At 34.6% G+C, this 27,972-nt stretch overlaps 1 protein-coding gene across 1 annotated transcript; it reads right to left on the reverse strand.

Annotated features, from left to right (window-relative positions):
- LOC129264359 (spermatogenesis-defective protein 39 homolog) lies at positions 1 to 25,543 on the reverse strand. The gene is made up of 16 exons (XM_054902226.2): positions 25,362 to 25,543; positions 23,205 to 23,306; positions 22,137 to 22,254; positions 20,569 to 20,859; positions 17,815 to 17,898; positions 15,673 to 15,755; positions 15,245 to 15,406; positions 13,988 to 14,127; positions 12,925 to 12,952; positions 11,828 to 11,901; positions 10,358 to 10,448; positions 9,356 to 9,487; positions 8,108 to 8,239; positions 7,290 to 7,376; positions 6,351 to 6,542; positions 1 to 4,464 (listed from the first exon to the last, which is right to left on the reverse strand). The coding sequence occupies exons 1-16, from the start codon at positions 25,374 to 25,376 to the stop codon at positions 4,444 to 4,446; spliced, it is 1,752 nt and encodes a 583-aa protein (XP_054758201.2). The 5' UTR covers positions 25,377 to 25,543; the 3' UTR covers positions 1 to 4,443.
- Positions 25,544 to 27,972: the final 2,429 nt, after the last annotated feature.

Consider the following 27,972-nt stretch of genomic DNA (forward strand, 5'->3'; position numbering starts at 1 on the left):
TTTGGTTCATATAAAATATTTATTATTTCATATTAATTCTCATTTAAACCATATAATGTAGCTGAATTTAAATCACTTTGAACATATCATTTTATAATCAACACATCACAAATATAGCACTTTGGGTAACAATACAGAAAGCAAAATTTGAAAAAAACCATACACACCACATACATATATTGGAATGGCTAAGGATTTAAAAGACATGTGAATATAAAAATGCAGTGGGTTTGTCTGGCTTTGAACTCTTCCAAAACAAAACGAAATATGTTTATAATCTATAATGTAGATTTGAGTGTAGACTAAATTTGACAACATGCATAATTGGTCAAAAAAGAAGGAAATAAACCATAGACAGAGGTCTAATGATTTTATCTTTAACTTCAGGGTATTCATTTTAATGCAAGACGAACTTCATCCATTGAATTTTTACAATGAATAACGGCAGGTATGCTCATGTGCGTACAATTGTATAGATTTCCATTAATCATTCATTATGGTTTACATATTCTATGATAATCCATAAAAGTCCCACAATTCTATTTCAATATCACATCTATTGAATAAATATGCATCTTAAAATATCAAATCAATAATCATAAATTCCAGGTATGATTGATTCATTAATCATCATTTGTGCAGGGGAGGTTGAATAACAAGAATTTGTGCAAATTTCCAAATTATCAGTCTCATTTTAACTACAATAATTTTCAACCACATGAATTTTGTGCAGGGACAAGCAATCTATATGGGTGATCTAATTAGAAGGATTAGATATTGTATGAACAGTGTAAGCATACTGTATATTAAATGCACATCAAGGCTAATTTTTTTTTACAAACTGATATGTTGTCCCTATTTTTAATACAGCACAGTGAGATCACCTATTTTTCTAATTTGAAATTCCACATGCAAAGGGTCCTTGTTAAAATTTTTGAGCACAAATTATTCTGGGCAGAAAAAAACGAGTCACATTTTCAACTTATTTGCAATAGACATGTGTTGAATACAATTTTGGAGAAAATGTATGTCATAAAACATGCAGTATTGTAATTAAAAAAAAAAAAGTATCATGAAATTCTACAAAAAAAGGATCTTCTGCTTGTGAATAGTAATTAGACCTTTCGAAAATTCCTAAATTTCTAATTGTCTTATTTGCTTAAAAAATTTATCAGTCTGTTCTTTGAATTCATCCTCTTTAAATAAATAAAATAATATAGGATTTGTATAGCACGCGCCTCCACCTTGCTCGGTGCTAAGGCGCTCCTATATTACCCCGGCTAAGAAAGTCTATTGAGTCCGTTGCACACAGCTTTTAGAGGAAGTACTACCTGCTGGTACCCATTTACCTCACCAGGGTTGAGTGCAGCACAATTTGGGTGAATTTCTTGCTGAAGGAAAACACACCATGGCTTGGAATCGAACCCAAGTCCTTCAGATCGAAAGACGAGTCTTAACCACTAGACCACGACGCCCCTATATGTTTTTCTGAATATGTCATTTAAACCAGACTTTTTGTTTCAGTGATGGATATCAATTCAACAATGCGAATGGTTTAAGTGTACATCTAATCCAATCCATCTTGCAATGAAATTAACTTTTTTTGGTAATGCAGTGATTATAAATTGGGTTGGGGTTAGCATTGGTGTATGTTAAAAGAAGCGATAATCAAACACTCAAGTCTCTCTCGATGTTGGTAGCCATTGACTTCCAAATAATGTCTCAAAAAGCAAGTACTAGTACTTTCTTGATATTTATACATTTTCAAAGCGTATTGATTGCAAGGGTCGGTTAAGATTATGAAAATATAATATACCATTAATTCTCAACCAACAACAATATTTCAATACATGATTCGCTTTCATCTAATGCACTTCAGTATCATTATTCAAATGTAAATGTTCAAATATCTCTTTAACAAATTGTCAGCTCTACAAAATAAAAGAGAAAAGTAAGCATAGTATTAACTTTGTTACTCATATCTGATGCTACAGATCTGCAGAATCTATGATTCACTCTTTGGAGGATATTATACAAATATACAATGACACTCGAGGATCTGGCTAAAACTATTTGCATCGAAGGAACATCATATATTACTATTCTCCCGAGGGCCATCGGCCCGAGGGAGAATAGTACTATGTGATGTTCCTGAGTGCAAATAGTTTTAGCCAGTTCCGAGAATGGGTCATTGTATATTTGTTTTATATCCCTTCCACTCATATATATTCTTCATACGATATTCTTCGTTGATACCCGACTTTTACAGCAAAATGATTTTTAATAAGTCGATGATGGAACAATCATTGAGAAGTTGAGAAAACAATAAGCCTTGCCGTATTGATCGTCTGTTCAGCGAGCGCACCTGGTTAGTGCAGCTCGCCGAAAGTTGCCCGTGGCATGCAGTAGAGAGTACCGTTGGGCTGAGCAGCGCTCTGCTCGCCTCGCGCCGCACAGCTCGCAAATCGAGTAGGGGGCGGGGTAAAAAAACGTATAGTTCACTTTTTCCCTAGGGAAAAAATTGACTATGCGTGACGTCAGCAAGGAAAATTAACTATTTCATGGCAAACGTTTTTCGTAGTAAAACTATTCTTTTTCTCCTTGTGTACACTCTCAATACAACAATCTTAAATAAGGGATATAATCTCAACTATACACAATCCAATGCAGCCATGGAAATGTTGAACGATTAAGTAGTTGTTTGGAGCTAAAAACATCCCTGACTCTGCTGCTATACAGATACACACTACTATATTTCATGACATTTCTCAGTTCCACTCAATACCATCCAAACACTCACAAACTAGTACTGAAAGACAATTTAAAACAGTGATCATACTCAAATTGGCAACTCTTCTCTATTCGACAAACCCTTCATATTAACAACAAGGCATGATAGAGACACATTATATCTATAGAGCACAAGTACTATGCTCCTCATATTCTATGGGTGATGTTCTGACCCGGGTTTAACCCAAGTCTAAACTAGAATTTTAAACACTCCTATAGTAGATTTCATAATAATTCTGTCATATTCATGGCAATTACAATGTACCAATTAATTCATTAAAATTCATATTTTATTAGTTTCCTATTCTTCACAATTTTTTCAGCTTAAATTGTGTGCTATGACAGACAATGGTCCCTGTCTTACAAAGAAATGCAATTGATTCAAATAGATCGTAACTATGGAAAGCAAGTGATGCCAAGATTCATCATCAAGGTGGCATGTGCAACGTTCTTTTGTAAACAATGATTGCAAGATTGGTCAGATCGATGACAAATGTACAAGCAAATATGAAGGTCCAAATCTATGAAATTAACAAAACCATGGATCAATATACAGATTACAGTGAAAGGTCCAATAATAAATGAATGCTTTTTACAAAGGGGCCCTAAATTAAGTGCAATTATACATGAAATATGCACAGTCAACGGTATTTTAACCCCTCCTGGTTTAAACCTCTTCTGTGCATTTGGGCTGAAGAGTACATGCACATTCTATACACACACAAAAATATGGCCTCATTGGCTTTCCATACTAAAGATTGATTTAAATCAATCACACCCTTTATGAAGACAGGTTCCTACTTGATAAAACATGAACTTAAATTCAAATACTCTGGTACTAATAAACATGTATATTACGAGTATAGTCATCAATACCCAATTTCATTCCATAAAATTATATGTAAATAACCATTTAAAATACCCAAATTCTATGCATATACTGTTCAAATTAAGGTTATCCTTGAGAACCATAATGCTTACCTGAGGTTTGTCAGATATATCAACAGTTAACTATTACAGACTGGTAAGTCATCCACTCATTAATAACAGATTAATATAATATTTTGAAAACTAGGTTCCCATTAATAAAAAAAATTGAGAACTTAAAAACTTACAATTTTTTCAAACTCTGGATATAATCAGAAATTGGGCGGAATATACTAAATATCGGTATTGCAAGTATTTGTGATAAAAAATTCCAGGTCCACATTCAAACAATGAAGTATCTTTTGGTAGGGCATTTATCCTCATAACCATGTCCCTTGGAAAGGACCTTAAACCATCAATTCTCTGATTGCTCACTAAGAAGCATTCATGCTTTCTTAGTAGTCGGGTATTTAATTACCACTAACCACTTAGCACTATTGCAAATTTTTCTGTTTATATTCTGAATTATAAGAATACATCTTTGGTGTGCTCAATCTCCTCAGTGCGTGGAAAAACTATAGAGATTGGTAATATTTCATTTCATGTACATGTATGTACCATCTCGATCCCACATAAATTTGAAACATTTGATTTTTCGTTATGAAAAGTACTTTTACATGAAACCTTCTGACTAGTTATGCAGCATACTTCCATTTTTAAAATCAACTTTCCTTTCATGGAAAAAGAGTTTATTTTATTGGAAATCACTACACATCAACTCCAAGTTCAATTCTTCCATTTGTGATCCTGTGTTTGAAGAGAAAAGAAAAATACATAGACGTTAGAAAATGGAAAAAGGAGGAAAAGAAGGAAGAACCGTACATACTAATTCTAAAATATACAAGTAGAGGGGGGGGGGGGGTACATGGTATATAACGTGAGATGCAGACATTAAAGGGGAATGAAACCTTTGGAATAAGTAGGCTTGTGTCTAAACAGAAAAATCAAAGAATAAGAACAAAGAAAGTTTGAGAAAAATCGGACAAATAATGAGAAAGTTATGAGCATTTGATTATAGCAATCACTAATGCTATGGAGATCCTCCCATTGGCAATGCGACAAGGATGTGTGATGTCACAAGTGAACAACTTTCCCTTTGATGGACTCTAAAATACCCTCAAAATGTCTCTTTCTGCTTTTTCTTGTGGTGATACAAACTCTTTATCCATGATGTATTCTTTAAAAATCTGTATTACATGATCTCCTATAGAAATAACACATGATCTACTGATAGATGTGATTAAAGAGGCAATTTAAGTGAAATATATACTATAGTAATGGGGAAAGTTGTTCACAAGTGACATCACACATCTTTGTCGCATTGCCAATTTGAGGATCTCCATAGCATTAGTGATCGCAATATTCAAATGCTCATAACTTTCTCATTATTTGTCCGATATTTCTCAAACTTTCGTTGATCTGTTTCTATGATTTTTCTGTTTTCACACAAGCTATCTTGTTCCAAAGGTTTCATTCTCCTTTAAAGAAGACCCATATTATTAGCTTAAAATTTGTTTCAAAGCATTGCACTTTTTCTTGTTGATAAAAACTAGAGGACAGAGTTTCAAAACAGCATTATGGTTTTTTTTCAGTCTGTCCTCCCAGCTGCTCTGGGGCCTGTTGTAGAAAGAGTTGCGTTTAAACGCAAGTCAAAATATCAAGCGCAAGTCCGAATACGGGTGCTTCATTGGCTGAAAATCAAGTTGCGCAAATTTTTTTGAGTTGTGGTTGATCGCAATTCTTTCTGCAACGGGCCCCAGGACTCATTTTGAAGCATACCATAATAAATACCATCATTAACATCACCATCGTCATCATTATCATCATCATCATCATCATCATCATCATCATCATCATCATCATCATCATCATCATCATCATCATCATCATCACCATCACCATCGTCATCATCATCATCGTCATCATCATCATCATCACCATCATCATCACCATCATCATTACTATAATTATTATCAATATCACAATTAAGGAGACTTATGGTGTCTCTGAATTCTCTTTGCTATGAATTTTCAGAGAGAGAAAGACAGACAGAGAGACAGGCGGATGCACACAGATAAAGATACGTTGTAGACAGGGAGAAAAGGGGACACAAAGAGAGAGAGAGATAGACACCATTCTAGTTTACTGGAAACAGATTCAGGAAACCAGTTTGGAAGATTTTGTTGCTAGCATTCCCATTTGATCACACGAAAGTGGTTTTCAAAATCACTTCACGTAAAGCGATCTTGTTGCTATGGAAACGCTCTCAGTGGGGTGACATGTTTCGCGCAAAATTCGAAACAGCAGCGTACGCATTTTACACCTGTCGTGTGGATTAGCGCGCTCAAAATGTGCAAAGAACGCTTCCCGTAGAACGGTTGTGTCCTCACTTACATTAAAACCAGTTTAATGAGGCAAAGCCATCTTGAAAACTACATCGCATGGTGGTTTTCTGAACCGGTTTGGAAGATCGCTTCGACCGTTCTCACTACACGTTGAACTAGTTTCCACTATACTAGTTCCCAGTGAACTAATTTTAGGAAGGTAGTGAGAACGGTGTCATAGAGAGAAAGAGAGAGAGGCCCTAAAAAGGAATGGAGGAAGATCGAGACAGATAAAGAAATTGGACTCACTGTATTCCTTAGGACAATTTCAAAGTGTGTGTCCGCCGGTGTGTTGATACACTGCGGTCTGTATGCAAGTAGACGCTGACGGTCCTTCAGCTGGGCAAGAGTGTCTATCACTACTACATGAATCTTGAATTTGGTTGCCATGGCAATTCGTGATTCTTTGTCTTCAATGAACATCATATATTTGGCAATGATCTGGGAAATAGAGAAAAAAACAAACATTAATTATGATATCGAAATTTCTTGATTACTACCTCATTTTATGTGATCAGTGCATATATAAGCCAATGACTACCCTTTAGTTTCTATATAGGCTTATGTCTGGATCCAAGTTTTCTATGGTATTCTAAACATTTCATGTTCTTTGTTGCCATTCCAAACATGAAGCAGTTGCAAATAGTGAAAAACTTAGTAACACATGAGTTTCCATACAGATATAGCTTGGTAACACATGGTGAACGCTGCAAATAGGTTTGATGGGCAGATTTTTCACTCGTGCACAGTTTTGTTTTCATTGTACTTTTCCTATTTCATTGCCCTTCCGTAAAATACTCTGAATTCTGAATTTTTTTTGTATCACAGAAAACCAGGGGAATCAAGGCTTATGTGAAAAACAAATGACAGCAGACACTTTTATTTCAGGGATTCAAATTGTATAACAATAAGTTTAAAATCAAATATTTGGTTGTTTGTTTTATTTTATTTTCACCTGCAATCATAATAAATACAAAATTGTCAAATTTTTACATGTGATACAAATACTATACATCTCAGACAAATACAAGACATAATTCAACAAAAATCTACAGTAATCTACAAAAATGCAATAGAAAGGTACAATCAAATATGCACATTAATCCAAGTTCATCAAACATTGTGTAATTGCAAAACAAAGGAACAAATACTTTAATTGAAAGCACAAACAAAAATTTATTTGCTTACCTCTGTTGGCGCTTTGACTGTTACAAGTATATAAACAACTTGACTGAAAGTGACTGCTGCCTTCATTTTAGCTTTACCTAACCAGTTCTAGAAGGAGAAAAGGGGGAAAATTATGATGGACACACAAACGACATACATGTAACAACAAAACAGTACTGTTTGAAACAACACAATCATCTCGTTAATTAAAATACAAAGGCTACTGATCACAGGATGCTTTGAATAAGAAATATGAATTATTAAAAATCAAGCAAACATTTTGAAATGTAATATAATTTATTTGAATAGATATGAATGTATATTCATTCAGATAACAAAAAGAAGCTAACAGTTCATGCATTTTTTTACAAATAAATGCTTTATTAATGCATTTTTGCAAATAAATGCTTTATTAATACATTTTTTTGCAAATAAATGCTTTATTAATGCATTTTTTGCAAATAAATGCTTCATTTAATTCAAAATGTTGATGGCCCTCCTTTTTCAGGAGTTTATTTAAAACTTGATTTATTGCAAACTTGGTTATATCACAAACTTATTCAGATAGATAAAAATCTAGTTGATGTATGCTATAAATATACATATGATTATTAAATTGTTTCAAATTGATTTGAATTTATTTTCTGCATAAGGAAGGGATGCCTGTTTGAAACGAGTATTGTGTCTAATCTGGCTCGATCCACCAATGTTTGGGATGTCCATAGATATAGAGTGTCAGATTTGAAGGATGCACGTGTGTAAATACAAATGGCGCATGCCAATACCCACACAGGCAAAAAAAAAAACCAACATATACTTGAAATATTCCTTGTACTTACTTTGGAAGTTAATAGGGCTTCTACCTGAGTCCAATCCTTGAGTTTTGCCCTGGCCAGCAGTGCTTGGAATAAGAACTGTTTATCTGAAAGGTTGAATTCTCTCTTCAGAGTTTGTGGATTGCTCATGTCAGACTGTTGAAAAAAGAAGGAAAATACAGTAGGTGAAAAAAGTGACTTGTTTCGAGCCAGATTGGTTGAATTCTCTCTTCAGAGTTTGTGAATTGCTAATTTCTGACTGAAGAGAGACGGAGGAAAATAGTTGAAAATAATATTAATAATGATGATAATAATAATAAAAATAATAATATGCAACATTTATATAGCACTTAATACAAATGTTTCTAAGCTCTGCATACTATTTACCCCGGCTACCCTGATCAGGCGCTCGAGCATTCAAGGAATTCCTTCCTACAGAGTACCCATTTTCTACACCTGGGTGGAGAGTGGCGAATGTACATGTAGATAAACGCCTTGACAAAGGACGCGAGTGCTGCAGTGGGATTTCAACCCCAGACCTTGTGGTTCAAAGTCCGGAGACTTACCCACTGAGCCACAACCTCTTGGCCCTGTTTTTAGCCAAAAGTGCTGTAAAGGACACACATGATTAAATCAGACTGTAGAAATTGTGTATTTAGAAATTCTATTAATCAAATGGATTGGTCTAGTCCTGATTATTTCCTTCCAATTCTATTTTCTCGAAGTTTTATTTGCTATTAGCCATTCATGGCTCGCCATTTAGGGTCCATTGTCCATTTTGGTTCTATTTTATATTGTTTTGCTCTAGCGTTTTAGTCATTCATGCAATTTTACTCCAATGAGTGCACGCTGAAAAGATTCAGTATGTCCGTTTTTATGGCCATTTTACTATTAGATTATTTTAAACATATGGCTCTTGAATGATACTCGCAGACAATAGTTTTTAATATATACTAATGTTTAATCATTTATATTCACAATGAAATAATGTTCCCAAGTATGTTTATGCATAAGTATATGTTATGCAAGGCCCCCTAATAATATATCATATTGAATACAGATGAGGCTTCCTTGTTAAATGAAAACAAAATGAATTAACAGAATGTGATAGATAATCGGCTTCCAGACAAAGATTGAGAAAACTGATCTATGCAAGCCCACTTTTATTGCATTTTTAATTTCATTACTTTCAATGCATTTATGTTATGAGAGGACAATTAATTTATCATGAATTGCAACATCAAGTCACTTCCCATTCTTGTTCCAGCTTACCTCCTGACTAGCATAATGGTAGAGGCAACAGTAGAAGAGAGTTGTGATGACTGGCTGAAAGTATAAAGATGTCTTCCTAGGGAGCTCTCGGAATGGAAACCTTCCTTCTATCTGATACCTCTGATCTCTTGGCTAGAGAAACAAACACAGGAGTGTTGGTCAGTAATAAATCATTTATTGGAAATAGCGAAAGTTGCAAAGTAAACTGGGTTCCAAAAGAAACTTATCAAACTTCACAAGCGCACTTCACAAATTCCACTCAATCAAAATGAACAAAAATTTTGACACAGGCTAGCTTCAATAATGTGTACTAACTAAGCATGTGTCAATAACTAAGAAATTGGTTTAGTAACAAAGAGGCTGTAGTCCTTCAAAATTAATTGGTTCCGGAATCCAAAGTCACAAAATGGCAAAAGAAAGACCAATGAAAGTGAGATGGGATTAAACAAACGTAAAGTTCACATTATGACCATCGGCATGTTTAATTGATTGCCTCAATAACTAAGAGGTTTAATACAGGAAGTTAGAATTAACATTTTAAACACACCTCTTGAGGTCAAAGAAGCATAATGCACGAATGGACTCAAAAGCAGTCAAGCAAATTTGTTGATGCTCACAGTTCTTAACACCTTCCACCCACCTTTACTTTCTATCAGGTACTTATTAAACATTTCTACAGAAATTAGAATCTTAGATCAGGAACTTATCTATTTGGATTAATCAAAATGATGGATTATGGCAAGTTAGTAGGTATAAATAGGTATATGAGGAACATGAAATGAAATTCAATAGTGTTGATTGATCAGTTGTCTCGCAAAGCGGTTGAAACTGTAAGAGAGTTGACAATGTTTCGTTGGCTGCTGCTCAACTTTGTCAAGTTCCTCATATCATTTCTATGAAATGAAATGCATTAGGATCACAAGAAGGAAAGAGAAGGGAAGAGACAGAGACAGACAGGGACCAATCTTCACTATATAATGCATAGCAACAATGAAATCTTACCTCAATCTGCAGTTGCTTGTTGAGAAGCAAAACTTGTTCTTTGATTATTTCATTTTCGGTGGCTAAAGATTCTTTGCGCTGGAAGTACATCCTATACAGGAGATAAAAAGATGTAATAAACAAAAATGTAATAGTAATAAATCATGATGTTAAAATATTCACCAGGCAAGGTGATTGAGGAATTCAAACCTGCTTGCCAAGGCTACCAGTGGTGTTCTCTCAACATTCATGAAAAAGTATTTTGCATAATTTATTATTATTATTTGTTTGGCGTCACCTGTGCCTGGGAGACAAAAAGCGAACTGAATCACTGTGACCCGCAGGTCTCTCCTCCCGATATAACTGATTGGGGGAGTGCAGGTGGACCACTACACCGGGGTTTCCCCCTAATCTTATACAAATAGTGCAGTGAGTTCTTAACGTGCAAAGGTGGTGATTCTCCTCTACACGGGGCCTCCATTTAACGTCCTATCCGAGGGACAGAGTGTTTTCCACTGTAACATAGCCTGTATCTATGAAACATGGGAGAGACGTTTACAAACAATGCACTGGCTTCAGTCATCCGCCCGGGGTGGACTCGAACCCATGATCTTTAGTTCGACGGGCAGACGCATTACCGACTGAGACAACTTCGCTCATCATCTTATGATGATGTGGGGTTTGAAAATAATAGTCTATGGTGAAATAAATGTTTACCCGAAAAAGGGAATAACACAAGCTCAATCACACATCAAACAGAGAGAAGAAGAATATAGGAGACACAACAAAATGGAACTTAACTCAATGAAGTCTGGTGGGTGCACTGATTTTTTTTTTTAGAGGGCTGCTTTGCCTAATCAGAACTCAAATCATATTACAAAATTAACATATATTCAAATTACATAAAATCAACCAATCAAAATAAAGAGAATGGAGGAGCCAACTAAAAGTGGACAGGTCGAATTCATAAGAATAACCAATGAGAGATAGAGGATGGAGATGCATAACATGTTGGGATAATTACATAGTAAGAATCAGATGTGGGAATGTAATTAATGAACACATCTGAATAGGAAAAGAAATGACAAGAGAAGCTGGTTGAAAGACTAATGGAAATAGATGACAACAGAAGCATCAAGAATGTAAACAGAGCTGAACTAAATAAAATACCAAAGTTGGAACTGTAAATAACTATAAAGAAAACCATATGTCACAATAACAGTCCTACAATGACTTCTATGGTAGTAATGACAATTGTACAAATACAACACTCAAAGGGTTATAATTATCACATCATTACTACTGATTGAGAATATCAGCATAGCGAAAATATTATCCACGTTCACGTGTGTTTACTAACATAATTCTGCACTAAAAAGAGACAATATTCCTTAAATGATTATTTAAACATCATATCAATAATGCATTTACTATGTACATGTATTTGCCTCTCAAAACAACTTCTTCTCATATTATAGTAGAGCTACTTACGAATTGCAGTCCATTATTCTAGTGAGCCTTTGCTGCGGAAGTTCAGTCTGGCTGGCTAGTTTATACCTCCACAACTAAAATGACAAAACAAAACAAACATGGCATGATGTGTTAACAGCTGGTGCGTGTTCATGTTCAAAGGGTAAGTACAATAGCATAGCAGAATTTGTAATTCATTTGGCTCATCATTTACAATTGAGTGATACCTTCATAAACACCTTTATTCTCAGAGCAAAAAAAAACATAATAGGGACTAGCAATTTAGTATAGATTTTTAAAAAAAGTTTGAATTCTGCGGAAGAATAAATTTTCAAACTGTAAAATCCACTCTTTAAAACAAACACGCTTGTTATTTTTTAAAGGAGAATGAAACTCTTGGAGCAAGTTAGCTTTTGTGAAAGCAGAAAAATCAAAGAATAAGATCAACAAAAGTTTGAGTAAAATAGGACTAGCAATAGAAGAGTTATGAGCATTTGAATGTCGAGATCACTAATGCTATGGAGATCCTCTAATTGGCAATGCGACCAAGATCTATGATGTCACAGATGAACAACTCTCCCCTTTTGGACACTGAAAATATACCCCAAAACATCTCTTTTTGCTCATTCTAATCATATGACAAATGATATAATGTTGTGAAACCTCTGTACTTGTCCTCTCATAAAGAGAACACCTCACTTTGTGATAGACTCTATAAAAGTGAGAATATAAGTGAAATAAGTACTTAAGTAATGAGGGAGTTGTACGTGTGTGACATCACAGAACTTGGTCGCATTGCCAATTGGAGGATCTACATGGCATTAGTGATCTCAATATTCAAATGCTCATAACTTTCTTATTATTCATTCAATCTTCCTCAAACTTTCAACAATATGTTTCTTTGATTTTTCTCTTTGATATAAATTCAGCTGGTTTCAAGGGTTTCATTCTCCTTTAAGATAATGGTTTAGAAAAAGTTTAGAAATGTAATAAAAATGAAAAGAAAAAAATTGCATCAAATATGCCCATCATTTATTTTTAATCTAGTGAAAATATAGATAAAGTCATCAAATGTGTAATTTACGTCAGTTCAAGCTTGGACAAAAGTAAGAACTTACTGCAGCTTCTTCAACTCTTCCTAGTGCTCTGTAATGAAATAAAATAAATTGAGATTCAAAACTGATTTTAACTCATGAATACAGTTTATGTTAAAAGAGGGCATGTTTCTAAACCATTAGGTGAAATAGATAATTTCAGATAAATTGTAATACATGATTATAATAATGATATTAATAATGTTAGATTTATTAAGCACACATAATTAACACTTAATTCTCTATGCGTTTCACATTATATATCAAACTTAACATATTATACTTGTTCTTTTGATGCCCTGAATAATTGTAAGGCTGCAATCTTTCCTAACTGATCAATTGGTTTTTCTTTTATTTTGCTTTTGCATACATACAAGTATAAATCACTGAAATTCATTAGCATCTACACAAAACGTTTTATCCTGCACCAGAAATTTGAGCTGGTTATAGTGCTGAGTTGGCATATGGTAATCAACCGTCACAACTCTTGACCTTTTTGCTAAGGGCCTGGTTTGATTTAGTCTGAACCAGGGAATCAAAGAAAAACCAATGAAAATTCCAAACAGGACAATATCACATGTGAAAGGCTAATAAATTCACCCAAGAAAATGGAGAAATCTTCACATGAATTGTATTTCCAGAGTTTGATTTCATTCATTTAAGGTTTCAATAATGAAATTTGTTAGAACTAGACCACCATGCACCGGGTCTCGATCAGAACAACCATTCGAATTAGGGCCCCGTCTTACAAAGAGTTACGATTGATCTGATCAACCTCAAATATATGGAAATCCATCAATGTCATAATTTTTTTCTTTAGGAATTTTGCACAAGGTCCTTTGAAAACAAAGAGAAGCAAACTGAATTGTCAAGAAAACAGTGAATATATGAATATACCTAATTTCTATAAAATATTTTGAACAAATGTTTTTTTAGATGTTGACGTTGTTGGCTTTCCATAGTTGCGATTGATTGATCGGATTAATCGCAAATCTTCGTAAGACGGGGTCCCAGGTTTACAAAAATAACTGTGATGGCCCATCAAACCATCAATAATTATTTACTATGACATGTACTTGATACTCACCCTAATTCAGCTGCAACGGACTCCTCCTTAGACTGGTAAGATTTTAGGAATGATATGTATTGGTTGACAGCCTCTGGCCTCTTACTCAGCTCCTGGTGAAATATAGTTTTGCTGAGCGTTTTCTTCAAAAACATTACTATCTGTAAAGGGAGGATATTCAGAAAGGTTTGGTGGATAGATGTAGATACAAATAAAATGTTTGTGAAAATATGAAAACTATGGAAATGTCCTCCAAAACCTCCATGAAGTCATCTGAACATCATATTCATTGTCAACCATAATAATAATCATCATCACCACCACCACCACCACCACCATCATCATCGAGATTATCATCATCACCATCATTACCACAATCACCACCACCACCACCACCACCACCACCACCACCACCACCACCACCACCACCACCACCACCACCATCATCATCATCATCATCATCATCATCATCATCATCATCATCATCATCATCATCAGCACCATCATCATCATCATCATCATCATCATCATCATCATCATCATCACAATCATCATCATGGTGACGATACTGAATATCCTTCTCCTCCATATCCTTTCCCTCCTAAGAAAGGATTGGTGGATATAGATACAAATAAAATGTTTGTGAAAATGTGAAATACTATGACAATGTCCTCCAAAACCTCCATGAAGTCATCTGAACATCATATTCATTGTCAACCATAATAATAATCATCATCACCACCACCACCACCACCGCCACCATCATCATCATCATCATCAATCATCATCATCATCATCATCATCATCATCATCATCACCATCATCATCAACGACATATTTATCATCACAATGTATTTGGGGGAAATTTTGATGGGTACAGCATGCATCATTAGAATACTATTATTCCTGAAATGATACAATCATTCATCATTAATAACATGGTGACGATACAGATATTTTCCTGAAGATCTCCGGGGTGAAAATTTTGAATATCCTTCTCCTCCTCATCCTCCTCTATAACCTATCCCTCCTAATCTATCAGCCCCTCTCTTCACTCAACTAAATCTCTTGATGGGTGGATATAGAGCTTGTTGGCATTTTAAGAATGAATTTGGGTACATTACGAATATCACCTCTCGATACCCAATATCAAATCAATGTCTTTTGTGACTCTTTTTATTTGGAATTCATTTCCATTTCAGTTTGTAAGAGTGACACAAGATGATTTCCATGAATCAATTCATCTGTCAATCTAAAACCATCCAGATAGTTACTCACCGCAATGATAGCATTTCCATCATGGAAACCAATAGCAGCATCTAAAAGAGTCATCTTGTCTTTGAGTGACTTGTAGGGTTCAAGTGAATACCTCTCACCGGTGATGATACGACTGACAGTATCCGCTACGGGAAGAGCAGACCAGCGGGATTTTTCAAGACTCTAGATAAAAAAAAAATGGAGAAAATGATAAGCACAAAGTAATTTATTTATTCATTCATTCATTGATTTCAATTTTATTTTTGCTCTCAGGAATAACTGCACACGAAGTAATATTTTGTAATTATGGGTAGGTAATGTACATGTAGATTCTGAATGGGAAATTCATCTCAAATTACGACAGCATATATCGCAAAAAAAGACTATCACCTAGGGCCTATATCGTAGATGGGTGACAAGGATATATATATAAAACAATACTTTTTTACCTTTATTTTTCTATGTAAGGCATGAATCTCTGCTTGAAGTTTAGCAACCTCTGTCATGGATGGTCTGGTATCTTTCTTGGTGGCTACAGAAAAAAATAATACATAAGAGATTAAATTAAAAGTCAAGTCGACCCTTCATCTTTATAAAAATAAAACAGCTCTACTATTTGGAATGCTAGTATATAATGTACTAGGCTTAGGGAAAATAGATTAGAAATTATTAATCTCACTAGCAGATAATATTGTTTCACTTCTTTAAAAATATAGTAATATAGCCAGTCAAACAAAGGAAAATAATTCCACTATAATTAATCCCGCTATAATTTTGAAAGAGATGCCTGGTATATATCCATTCAAATCCATTCCTTCAGTCTGAACTACAGTTCACAGTAATGGAGTCTTAGTTGATCCTCAATGTGGGCCAAAATCGAACAATTTAATGCTGAATGCTGACTGGCCAAATTCCATGTTCAGACACTGCATTTGGCGGAATCTTATTATTGTCTGCACCATCACATCACAAAACTTGCCCAGGAGAGACACCTTGCTGTACAGTACATCTAAGTGATTGTCTGTCAAATTTTCCTCATGGCCATTTTGACTTCTCTAAACTATTTTTGATTACATGATGTTACTTGAACCAATCACATTACAGGATTAAATTCATATGCCTTATAGGGGATTAACGTTGCCGCTTACAAAGATACATTGGGGTCATTCCATGCCAATTCACCCAATGAATGTGCAATTTTGCACCCGACCCTCTCGGAATTCGTTGTAAATTGGTACACATAAAATTCACCATAGCCCACGCACAAAACAAAAAAAATAAGTCCAATTGGTCCGTCGGTTCTCGCGCTACGGCCCGCCCTTTTCTCCTTTTTTTGACAAAAATGGGCGTGACCTTCAACTTTCAATGGCCACTGCGTTGTAACGTGTTGACCAATTTTCATGAAATTGGTACCATTTATTCGGAAATTCAGAGAGGAATCCAAAACATGCATCAAATAATGTATTGGAGCGATTTATAAGGTCATGACCTTTGACCTTTACTTTGACCTTGAGTTTGACCCCCGGACAAATAATTTTTTAACTTGATTTTCGTGTATGTTAATTATTAGTATGATATTGACAAAATATGTTAAAATCAATGATGATATTGTATTTCTTCACCTTTTAAAACTCTTCCAAAGATACCATGAAATTTCACTCTAGTCCTACATACTGATATTCATGTTAGTAAAGTGTTTACCAGTTACATGATTTCTTCCAATCTTAAGTTACAGTATGTATGCACATGAAAAGAAATTAAGCTCATCAGTTCACAAATGAAACATTAAACATTTATGCTCATGAATAGGTATCTGTTTAGGCATTTTGATGTTCAGCAATATATATCACATATAATATATATATATATATATATATATATATCTTCTTGTTAGTAAATAGGCATATACTCAACAATTTGATGATAAAAGTAAACACTTTACTAACAGGAATATGGGTGAATCCAGATGGAATGACCCCAATGTATCTTTGTAAGCGGCAACGTAAATCCCCTATAAGGCATATGAATTTAATCCTGTAATGTGATTGGTTCAAGTAACATCATGTAATCAAAAATAGTTTAGAGAAGTCAAAATGGCCATGAGGAAAATTTGACAGACAATCACTTAGATGTACTGTACAGCAAGGTGTCTCTCCTGGGCAAGTTTTGTGATGTGATGGTGCAGACAATAATAAGATTCCGCCAAATGCAGTGTCTGAACATGGAATTTGGCCAGTCAGCATTCAGCATTAAATTGTTCGATTTTGGCCCACATTGAGGATCAACTAAGACTCCATTACTGTGAACTGTAGTTCAGACTGAAGGAATGGATTTGAATGGATATATACCAGGCATCTCTTTCAAAATTATAGCGGGATTATAGCGAGTTTAGAGAACATATTGGAGAACATAAATATTGACAGAAAATGAAATATTTTCTAAGCATTTAAAACACAACTCCAGATCATTGTCTTTACATGTATGTAACTCTTATATCAAAAGACATTTCAGCCTAGTGACTTTACTAAACTAAAATACACTTTATAGTGTTTAGTACTCAGTAAAAGTAGAAAAAAAGTCCTATTTCTTACTTTCATCAATTGATGCAGAGCTACCATGGTGACTTCCATGTGAGGAGCCAGGAGATGACGATTGTGATGTATTCTTTTTATCTCCTAGGAAGAAAATAAATTGGAAAAATAATAAATAAAGGAAATACTCAAGTATTAGAGAAAAACATTAACAAGTACAGAACAAGCCATTTTGGCTTATATTTGTCTGCTCATTGGAGACACTGGCTCGTATTCTGAAGTTGGGTTTAACTTAAACTCAGGTTTAAAGTTGTGGTTTAAGTATGGATAGCCAATTGTTACATAAATCACTAACAGTAAAAATATCATATTTCAGCTCATTTGGCTATCAAATCATTCATAATTGTCTAGGAAGTATAAATAGATGATCGTCTTCACCATCGATGCATCAGGAAAGAGCACAGTTAACATAAGAAATATACAACTAAATAAAAATATTGACACTTTTGGCTTTCCATAATTTCAGCACAGAGTTAGACCATGGTCTAAGTTAAACCTGACTTCAGAACACGGGCCAATGGCATTTTTGGTCAAATGATGCAGCAGGGTGAATGGTTTAATTGAAAAGTGAATAATAATAATAATAAATGCTTTCTGCAATAGAATGCATAGAAATCTCAAGCTTAATGCATGCCAAGAATTATTCATATCCAATTTGTTGAGCTTCGTTTATCAGTTGTCAAACAACATTCTGATAAAAACAACAAAAACAATGAGATTTCCAAAGATCGAAATGATGACCAATATGTCTCCAAAAGGAACATAAGATCATTTACACAACATCAAACTACCTCCACATAATGCCCCCCTGTATCAAAACACAATGTAAAAGTGAGAAAAAAAAAAATTATATACACAAATGTATAGGGCATACAAATATACCTTTAGAGCGAGCTACGAGTAACAATGGAGAGATCGGCATTGCTTTGATTGTTACACAGGCTGGATCTTCTTCACTAAAGACATGAAGCTCCTACTTGCCACCATCCTTTATAATGGTCTGTATTATAGTTTGCATGGGATGGTAAACACCTTCATCCATATCAAACACTTCCTGTGTTTAGTGCCTTACAGTGTTTAGAGGCAGAAAGAAGGAAATTGTATATTTCCCTTTCATTTATACATCCCTTCTTCCAACTAGATTACAACGTATTAGCAAAGGAGACAATTAAGTTGTATATATTGCTAATTGCCCAATTAACTAATTAAAATTGATTGCCAGCATACCTAAATAATGTTTTATCTTATCCTGACCAGAAAATAAATATATCTTTCAGGCTATTAACATACAACATTTATACAGGACTATATGTAATTAATGTAATTAATGTGTTACATTACCCTGGATTTATCAATACCCTGATAAGCTTGAGTATTCAAAAGAATAAACCTTTCTACAGAGTACACATACACCTGGGTGGAGAGTGGTAAATGTAAATAAATGCATTGCCTGCAGCTCAGAGTTCAGGCACTTTATTCCCTGAGCCACAACCCCTCTAGTTTACTTACAATATTTTCATATTGCACGAATCATAAGATATTGTAATCAAAGCAAAGACATTCCTGACTTGCGCTCAGTAAAATGAGTTTACAATTCTTTTTTATCTTAAGTGCTGTATCATTTTCAGAGTAAACATATTATTGTATTTACTGGCTGCAAGCTATTAGATTCTTCAAAAGTTCTTTATTCAACATCAACAAGGTATTGTCATATAAATAATATGACCTTTGACTGTTGAAATTGAGATCCTCGAACCTTCTTACTCCTGGATGCATACATAGGCAAGTTTTAAGTAATCCCTTAAACTGCTCATAAGTTATAGCAAGAATCAAATATTTTCATATGACCTCTGTGACCTATGACCCCATCTCCAAACATGTGATTGGATCATTTTCACTCCAATGTGCATGCATGAGCCAAGTTTAAAGTTAACCCGTGTCAACGTTCGCGCCTGGTTGGGACTAAATAATGGAATGCATAACATTTTACCACAAAATGTAACTTAAATACTCATTTATTATACATACATGCAATTATTATTGAAAAAGATATAAGCAGTGTTATTTTTGTCCAAATGTGAGGAGATATTAAAAAAAAAGTTATGGAATATTCTTTTTTCTACATGTATGTAAGTAGATGGGGTATAAAGGATATATCACATAGAACGTGATATTTTTTAGATAAAGCATTACAAGACGCATTTTTGATATGTTTTTGTGCATTTTTTCTTCTATTTCCTTAATCAAAGGATAAATAGAATATTTATATAAAAGAAGGACTTTTTACTACAATGCAGTATTTTTTTCCATTATGAAAGGATTTTACAGATTCTGTTTTGGGTAATAGTATTAACAGAAATAGGACTTCCTTTTTCCACAGTCTCAGTTAAGCCTGTGATACCAGGTCGCCATTGGTACAACAATTTTATCCTCATTCGTGTTCATTGTTTCTGAGACTAGTGGTTACAATCCGTCACAAAGTTCTTCAGTTATTGCAGGCCCAAAACCAGACGGACAGATGACCTTAAAGTCATACTCCTAGCAAAAGGTGACAGAGGCAAAGAAGAAAATTGTCCAAGATACGTTTTACAGCTTATGAAATCACGATAACTCAAAACGAAACGCATCATCCACCTCTCTGACCATAATAATTTCCATTAACAATCTATGAATGGCTCTGTCTCACACCTTTCTCTCTCAAACTCAATCTTTCGAAAGAGGAATGGGGAAAAAACATATACACTTCATAGTTACCTAGAGATGCGCTAGCTGATCTGCGATGAACATACAGTCCGTCTGTTCCCGGACCGGACGCCGCTGGGCTACTGGTGGTCGATGACGTGGCACTGGAACTCTTTCCGCTCCCCTCCACCACCACGCTGCTGCTCCGTGAAGTCTTCAGCTCCACAGGAACGGAGTTGGAACCTGCAGAGGATTGGGGTGTCAACGACGTGCCTCGGGCAGACTGAAGGGAGTGTGGACGGCCCGTCGCTGATCCACTACTGAAGCTGCCGGAGTGCGTTCTTCCAGCATCCTTTGAGAATCCTTTTAAAAATACAACAAAAAATTTGAGAGTAACTCAATGCCTAGCTTTACTAGCCATAATTGTTTACTGAATTCACATAGCCCTACATAGTTCCCTCATGATTCAATTATTCAACTTGGACTGCTACGTTATAGTGTCAGTGTAATCTCCATCTGAATAATCTCACCCACCCAATCCCCCTAAAAAATGATAAATCAAACTAACTGAAACAACTAAATAATAATTACCAGTACATAATAAATACACAAATAAAATTGCTATTTGTACACAAGTTGTGTTTGGACTACTTTGTTTTTTAAATGGTCAATCTTGTTCGTGAATATCTGTATGCATTCTTCTACTTATATCACACTAAAAGAGAAAATTTTACTGCCTGGGCCTTGCAGAATCAATTTTCAATTCCTTTTCCTACATCATCTTCTAAACACTCATTTTCAATAGGAGAGGATGCACACACAAAAAAAGACAATCTCTAAATTGGAAAATTGGCAAAATCCTTGCTTCTGATTGGTTGACAGCAAATTTGTCTGTTAAAATCAGCGAAAAGATTCTTCACAAAATGCTTTAATTGATGTACAGTCCGACCTCTCTTATCCGGACACTTTGGGACCAGCACCAATCTGGATAAGGGATTTATCCAGATCTGGGAGATCCAATATTAAATACACGCAGCTGCCTCCCCAATGTTAGCTACACATAATCTATTGTAGTGGGCGTACACAGTATTTCACTGCTGTCGGTACAAATTATAAGCGTTTTCGATTGGTTGCCCAAAAGTTGGATAATTTACCTGCTGAAATGATTGAGGAATACCTCAAGCATACCTCAAAAGAAAGAGAATGACTCGATGAAACTAAGTTTGATAATTGGATCATCGCAGCTTCGCAAAGTCAGCCATTGTTATACTGACTGTAGATTCAAACACGATTGATGGCGCTGTCCATAATGCAAGGCCTGAGCTGAGCTAGACATGTGTTGTTCTTCCCCCCCAAAAAAAGAAAAAAGAATGTGATGCTGATTTACTGGAAATTTATCCTATTCTTTCAGTGATTTAGGTAAGATATTTTCATAAAAAAATAATGTGGTTGTAGGTAGACTATATTAGAAAAATATATGTCATCAAAGTGAGTTTACGTAGGAATTTTGACTTCAGATTGAAATCTCATTTCCACACGTACTAGATTGAAGGAAAAAAAAATCTCGGCAAGTGTGCGTCCGGATAATAGAAAGATCCAGATAAGGGGAGGCCGGAGAAGAGAGGTCGGACTGTACTTACTTGGCACTCCCCCGTGCATGCTGATGAAATCTCTTGGCTCATTATCGATGTCCAAGCCGGCATCTTTCAACGATTGCGCAAAACAGCGGGTTTCCTTCTTGCCTGAATCAGTAGAATCCTAGAAAAGAAAACAGGTGCATTGTTATAAGAGTACATGTATGCAGACACATAGGCCCGAATTCACAAAGGTGGTTTTGAAAACCCACTGTTGAGTCCATGGTTTATGCAGATTTCCTGTATAAATTACACTTATTTTACCATGAATATTAAAAAAGGTCCAATGCTGATGCGCGCTTTTGTCACAGTACGCCAAATTGACGCCTGTTGCCACAGTTAAGTATGCTATTTTATTCATGAGTCCACTCTTCAAACAGTGGACTCATGAATACAATAGCGTATCTAACCATTGTAACAGTCATCAATTTGGCGCAATGTGACAAAAGCGCGCATCAGCATTGGACATTTTTTATACATGCACCCGATACGCGCTAAATTAAGCGTAATTTATACAGGAAATCTGCATAAAGCATGGATTCAACCATGGGTTTTCAAAACCAACTTTGTGAATTCGGGTCAAAGGGCAACATTATTGGTGAAGCAGAGTATTTAAACAGAAAAGGAGAAAGGCAGAAGGAAGAAAGTGAGTGCGATAATAGTAATTTATTTCAAAATGTATTGTCTAGGCCTATTTACCATTCAATACAATGCATTTTTATAAATTACAATGTACCCTAACTCTTTAAAAGATACAATTCAAGTATGGTGATAGGAATAATACCAAGAACAATGGCTTTTGATAACTTACTATTGATGATGATGATAAATAATATACATAATTTATTATTATATTATAGTGTATTATTATGATTTATGTAATTGAATGTTAATATGTCATGCTTGGTCATGTAATTTCTTTCATGGATTGAAAATCTGTAATTCAGCCTTCTGGCTGCAACTAATTTCTATTCTTAGAACGTGACATGAAACATTTATGGCCTATAACTTTCTGATGACAAGCTTTTAATAGGGAATAGCTAAACCGAAGAAAAAAACTGGTATATTACTTACAGGCGGAGGAGATGTTGGTTTATCGTCAAAGAAATTTCTCCTTTTTCCAGGTTTTTCATTCCAGTATTCATCATCCATGTCATCAGACATTTCTTTCCCCCACTGTACAAAGATAATAAAGTTGAAAAGTCATTCATATAAATTATAACAATGGAAACACAAAATCATAGAAAACTTATGTCATTAACAGTATTATTATTATTAAGCATAGGGGAGGAAATAATTTTATTTTTTAGGGGCTATTTTTCTTTTCCACATTGGGACGATGGCAGAATTTTTAGGGCTATTTCTTTCATTTGAAGGGCTACTTTTGAGGAATACTAAGTAATTGTGCAGTAAAATCAAATAGGCCTATTATTCTTCTGCTATTTAGAATATTGATTTTCTAAATAATCTTGAATATTGTTTGGAACAGACCTTGTCGCGACTCTATAAAGAATGGTTGCCCCAAAGGATGCATTTGGGGGGAATTATAGAGGCAATTGGGCTGTCATGAGGGTGAAATCGCTGTCACCCTCATTTATTTCCTATGATGATTATAGAGTACCGAAGTGTGACATCACTGTCATGACAACAAACCGGCTGGTTCTAAAAAGAGTTGTAGCTGACAATCGTCTATACACATTTGTATTTGCAAAAATTACCATCATTCTGAGTTGAGTCCTAACCGAAAACAAGGTTATATCATAACCTTGTACATTGGATGAGTGACGAAATAGGGTTAGGGATTCTTAATACTGTAATTTAAAACGTTAATATTTTGTCAAAACTTGACCTCCTACTACTAATTTGGCAACAAATTAAAGCTAGTAAATAATGCATCCTTCTTTACTCTTAAGCTGTTTAATGACCTAAAAAGTAAGTTTAGCAATGTCATTGAAATGTAATTATGAAATACATTACAAGATCTAACGTTTAACGTCTTATTTTTATTATTTAGACTCAATTAGACTAGAGTCTTTAGAGATTAACAAAGTTTGACCCATTTTCACATTATTTCTTCCAGATATTTTCTTCATAATGATGGATGATTAGTAAATACTTAAATGATCATGTACCGGTGTACTTGTGTGATTTCACAAATAGTAAAATTATAAAAATCATCCATGTATTGCAAGGTCCAAGGTAGACAGGAATAACCGTCGTTTCTGGGGATTTATTCAACAATTTCTGACATTTTACTGTAATCCCCATTTACCGACGGTAGGGTGTACGTGTGGGCTCGCATGTGTTCTCATTCCCTCCCTTTTGTCAATTCACAGTCCAAAGTTTGATGTAATTTTACACATCGAATTTACAATTTAAGGATGTATAAACAACAAACTTTTAATTATTTATATTCTAACATTTAAATACTTTAAACGATATAGATGAAAAAGGCATGAAAAATATACTTTACCGATGTTTAATTGGGTTGAACACGATGAAAATGGTCAAAATGGCAGCCAAACTATAAAATATTTACAAACGAACGTCAACAATCACGAATGTGATATCGATATTGCTTTCGATATTATACGATCTGCTCCATATGCGAACGAAACCGAAGATAAACGATACTAGTTATACTAGTACTAGTACTAGTTATAATCGCGATATATCGATTCGAGACATTAAGTTAATAACGATAATGACGTCATTCAAGATGGCAACTTGCAAGAAAAACCGTCAGGTCAGGTGAATATGTCTTAGATGACAGATTTCTCAATCATCCAGAGGATTTTTTTCAATAACTCCGGCCCAAGGTATGCAATTACTTAATTTATTTATATTTCCCTGATAATGGAAACCATGAAACTTTCAATTTTGCTTAAAAAACAGTTTTAAATCGCGATCTATAATTTTTATAAAACGCTAGTTCACTATACGTTGGCTGTAGGTACGGGGCCCCATCCCCTTCAGTCTATGTATGGTGAGTGGAGCCAACGTAGTTCAGCGGAACAACCAAAATACAGAGACTGAAGCTTTTGGTCTAGGTCCAAGGATGATCGAAGATGATTTTGTTCACGGACGTGACCAGTACCAGCAAGAAAACAATGGGGTGGGACTGAAAGGAACACTTTTTACAGAAATGAAATATGCCTGGTCATTCCTTCTATTTCAGTCCATTACTACTATTAGGAAGAATAGAATTCTGAAATTTATCAAAATACTCACCGATGACTGTGCCATTGTGACCAGTACTGACGTTTTTAAGAGTTAGAAAAGACGGAAATAGTAGAGGTATTCGCATCAACGGCAACGCAGAGACCCAGAGTAGAGCCGTAGACAGTAGAGGATCTCGTTCGCCGGCGGCATCCACTCGCGATGCGCGCGCTATGCATGTACTGCGAAAAAGTGGGTGTGTCGCTAAAAACTACGATATATGCCAAAATGAGGGGAATAAAATCATAATCAAATATGTTTGAAAATGAACCCAAACTATAAAAACATCTTAATGATATTCTTTTTGGGATTTCCCCCATAAGTTTTATCATTTACTATTCAAGTTAACACATTTTTTTCCTTCAAAAAACATCATAATAATGTTAGCTATAGTCTAAATATAATGAAAACATGGTTAATCTAATCTTCAGTTTCATTTTAATAGAAACACTATAGCTTAATTAGTTCTAGTTAAATGCATTGCATTGCTGCACCTCTTGAAAAATATTATTTCTCGGCTTTACTCATCATCTTATTATTATTCCCATTATTCTATTTTAACTTATTGTATTTTCTTACGCCTACACATGCGAATGAGTCCCCAATTTTCTATTGTTTGATATGTTATCGTATAGGGATTTTGTTAAAGCTATAAAAGTTTGTAAATGTTTTGGAATTTATAGTTGATTTATAATCATTGTGACCATATTTCATTTGTATTTGTTTGTATATACTATAATGAGTGTCTGTGATTTGTATTTGTTTGTAATGTTATTGATGGAAATGAAAATAAAAACTTGAACTTGAAGGAAACAGCCGGGGGGCGACAAAGTGGCCCCGACTGTAATAGTGTGGGAGTCCGAGAAAATGGCTATAGGGGAAGAAAATGGGGGGGGGGGGGAGCTAGTTGGCCTTGAAACAGTGTTCTAGGGGTCTAGGTTGTGCTGCTCCGACATATTTTTCTGTTGGTTTATTATCTAATCGTCACTCACTGTTTTGTATGTATGAAATATTTCGTTTTCCCCTCAAGTTTATGCAAACGTGGTTATATTGCCATCGCTTTGATGAAATGAAATATTCCGTGGGAAATATTATATTCAGCATTTATTAATTACAAAAGAGTTATGAGAGTTCGCATGTATATATTAATGACAAAAGAGTTATAATTAAGAATTAATAAATGTTTGGGATCGACTCATGTGAACAAATACCGGCCCTGAACTTGATTGTATTCAACCCGGCATGATCAGCCTGACTTGATCCGAGGGCATTATATGCATTTGTTAGTCTAAAATTGTTTATTCTATTCAGTTTTCACATTCAAATAAGAAAAACACAAATACATTGATAAACAAAACAACAATGAATGAAAAGTAGCAATTATAAATATAAAAGCACATTTAAAATTAGCAAGATTTGCAAATGACAACTTTCTAATATCTGATTTTGATAAAAATTTAATTTAGTCTTAATATGGTTGATTTTCTCCATTCACAGTTTCACCCTTTTTTGCATTTTCTTGCTATATGCCTTTATAAAGGGCTGCATGGATGTTAAGGACAAATCCACCCCAACAAAAAGTTGGGTTGAATAAAAAGAGAAAAATCCACAAGCATAACACTGAAAATTTCATTTAAAAAATCGGATGTAAAATAAGAAAGTTATGACATTTTAAAGTTTCGCTTGATTTCACAAAACAGTTATATGCACATCCCGGTCGGTACTAGGCAAATGAGTGATTTGATTGATTGATTTTATTTGGCAAGTCACCATAACATATATACAGTAGCATTAAAACAACAGGCTTGCACAGGATGACCCACGAAAGCTCGAAAGCTTATTTCCAGTGGGGTCCTCAATATACAGAAGTAAGATAATAAAATGTTAAAATTATACTATTTACATATTAAAAATGAAGAAAAAAAATCAGAATTTACTATTACCAATAAATAAGATATATAGACAATAAATAAGATATATGCAAGAATATAACGAAGAAGAAGAAGAAAAGAAGGAGAAGGAAGAGGAGGAACAGAAGAAGAGAGGGGACGAGGAGTAGAAGGAGACGGAAGAAACTGATAACGAAGGGAAATAAATAAGGAGAAGAACAACAGCATAAACGTGACGACAATAACAACAAGAAGAGGAGAATAGGAAGAAATAAAAGAAATAGAAAGAATAGAAGAAAGGACATATCGAAGCTTCAATCAAACTATGTAAAATACATAATAATACCTAGTAGAGAATTAGAGAAAAGAACTAGGTCAGTATTCAGGCTAAATCAACCGTACAACATATCATTTGCATCTTCTTTTTGACTCTCAAGTGAAAGATATTCTTTCAATTTCCTCTTAAAATGCAAAAAGTTTTCTATTTCCTTTATATCATTGAGAAGGGAATTCCAATGTTTTATAGCATTGTAATAAAATGAGTTACCAATACTACCTATCCTTTCTGGTAAGCAGGGAACTGATGTCATCACTCACTCACTATTTCTTTTGTATTTCATTATGTGAAATATGAAACATTCTCATTTCTCCTCATTCTCCTGTGAAACAAAGTTTTATTTCTTCCTTAACATGTTGAATTACCATTGCTTAACATTTTAGGGTTCAATCAAGTA

The sequence above is a fragment of the Lytechinus pictus genome, chromosome 7, assembly GCF_037042905.1.
Source record: "Lytechinus pictus isolate F3 Inbred chromosome 7, Lp3.0, whole genome shotgun sequence".
Taxonomy (NCBI): domain Eukaryota; kingdom Metazoa; phylum Echinodermata; class Echinoidea; order Temnopleuroida; family Toxopneustidae; genus Lytechinus; species Lytechinus pictus.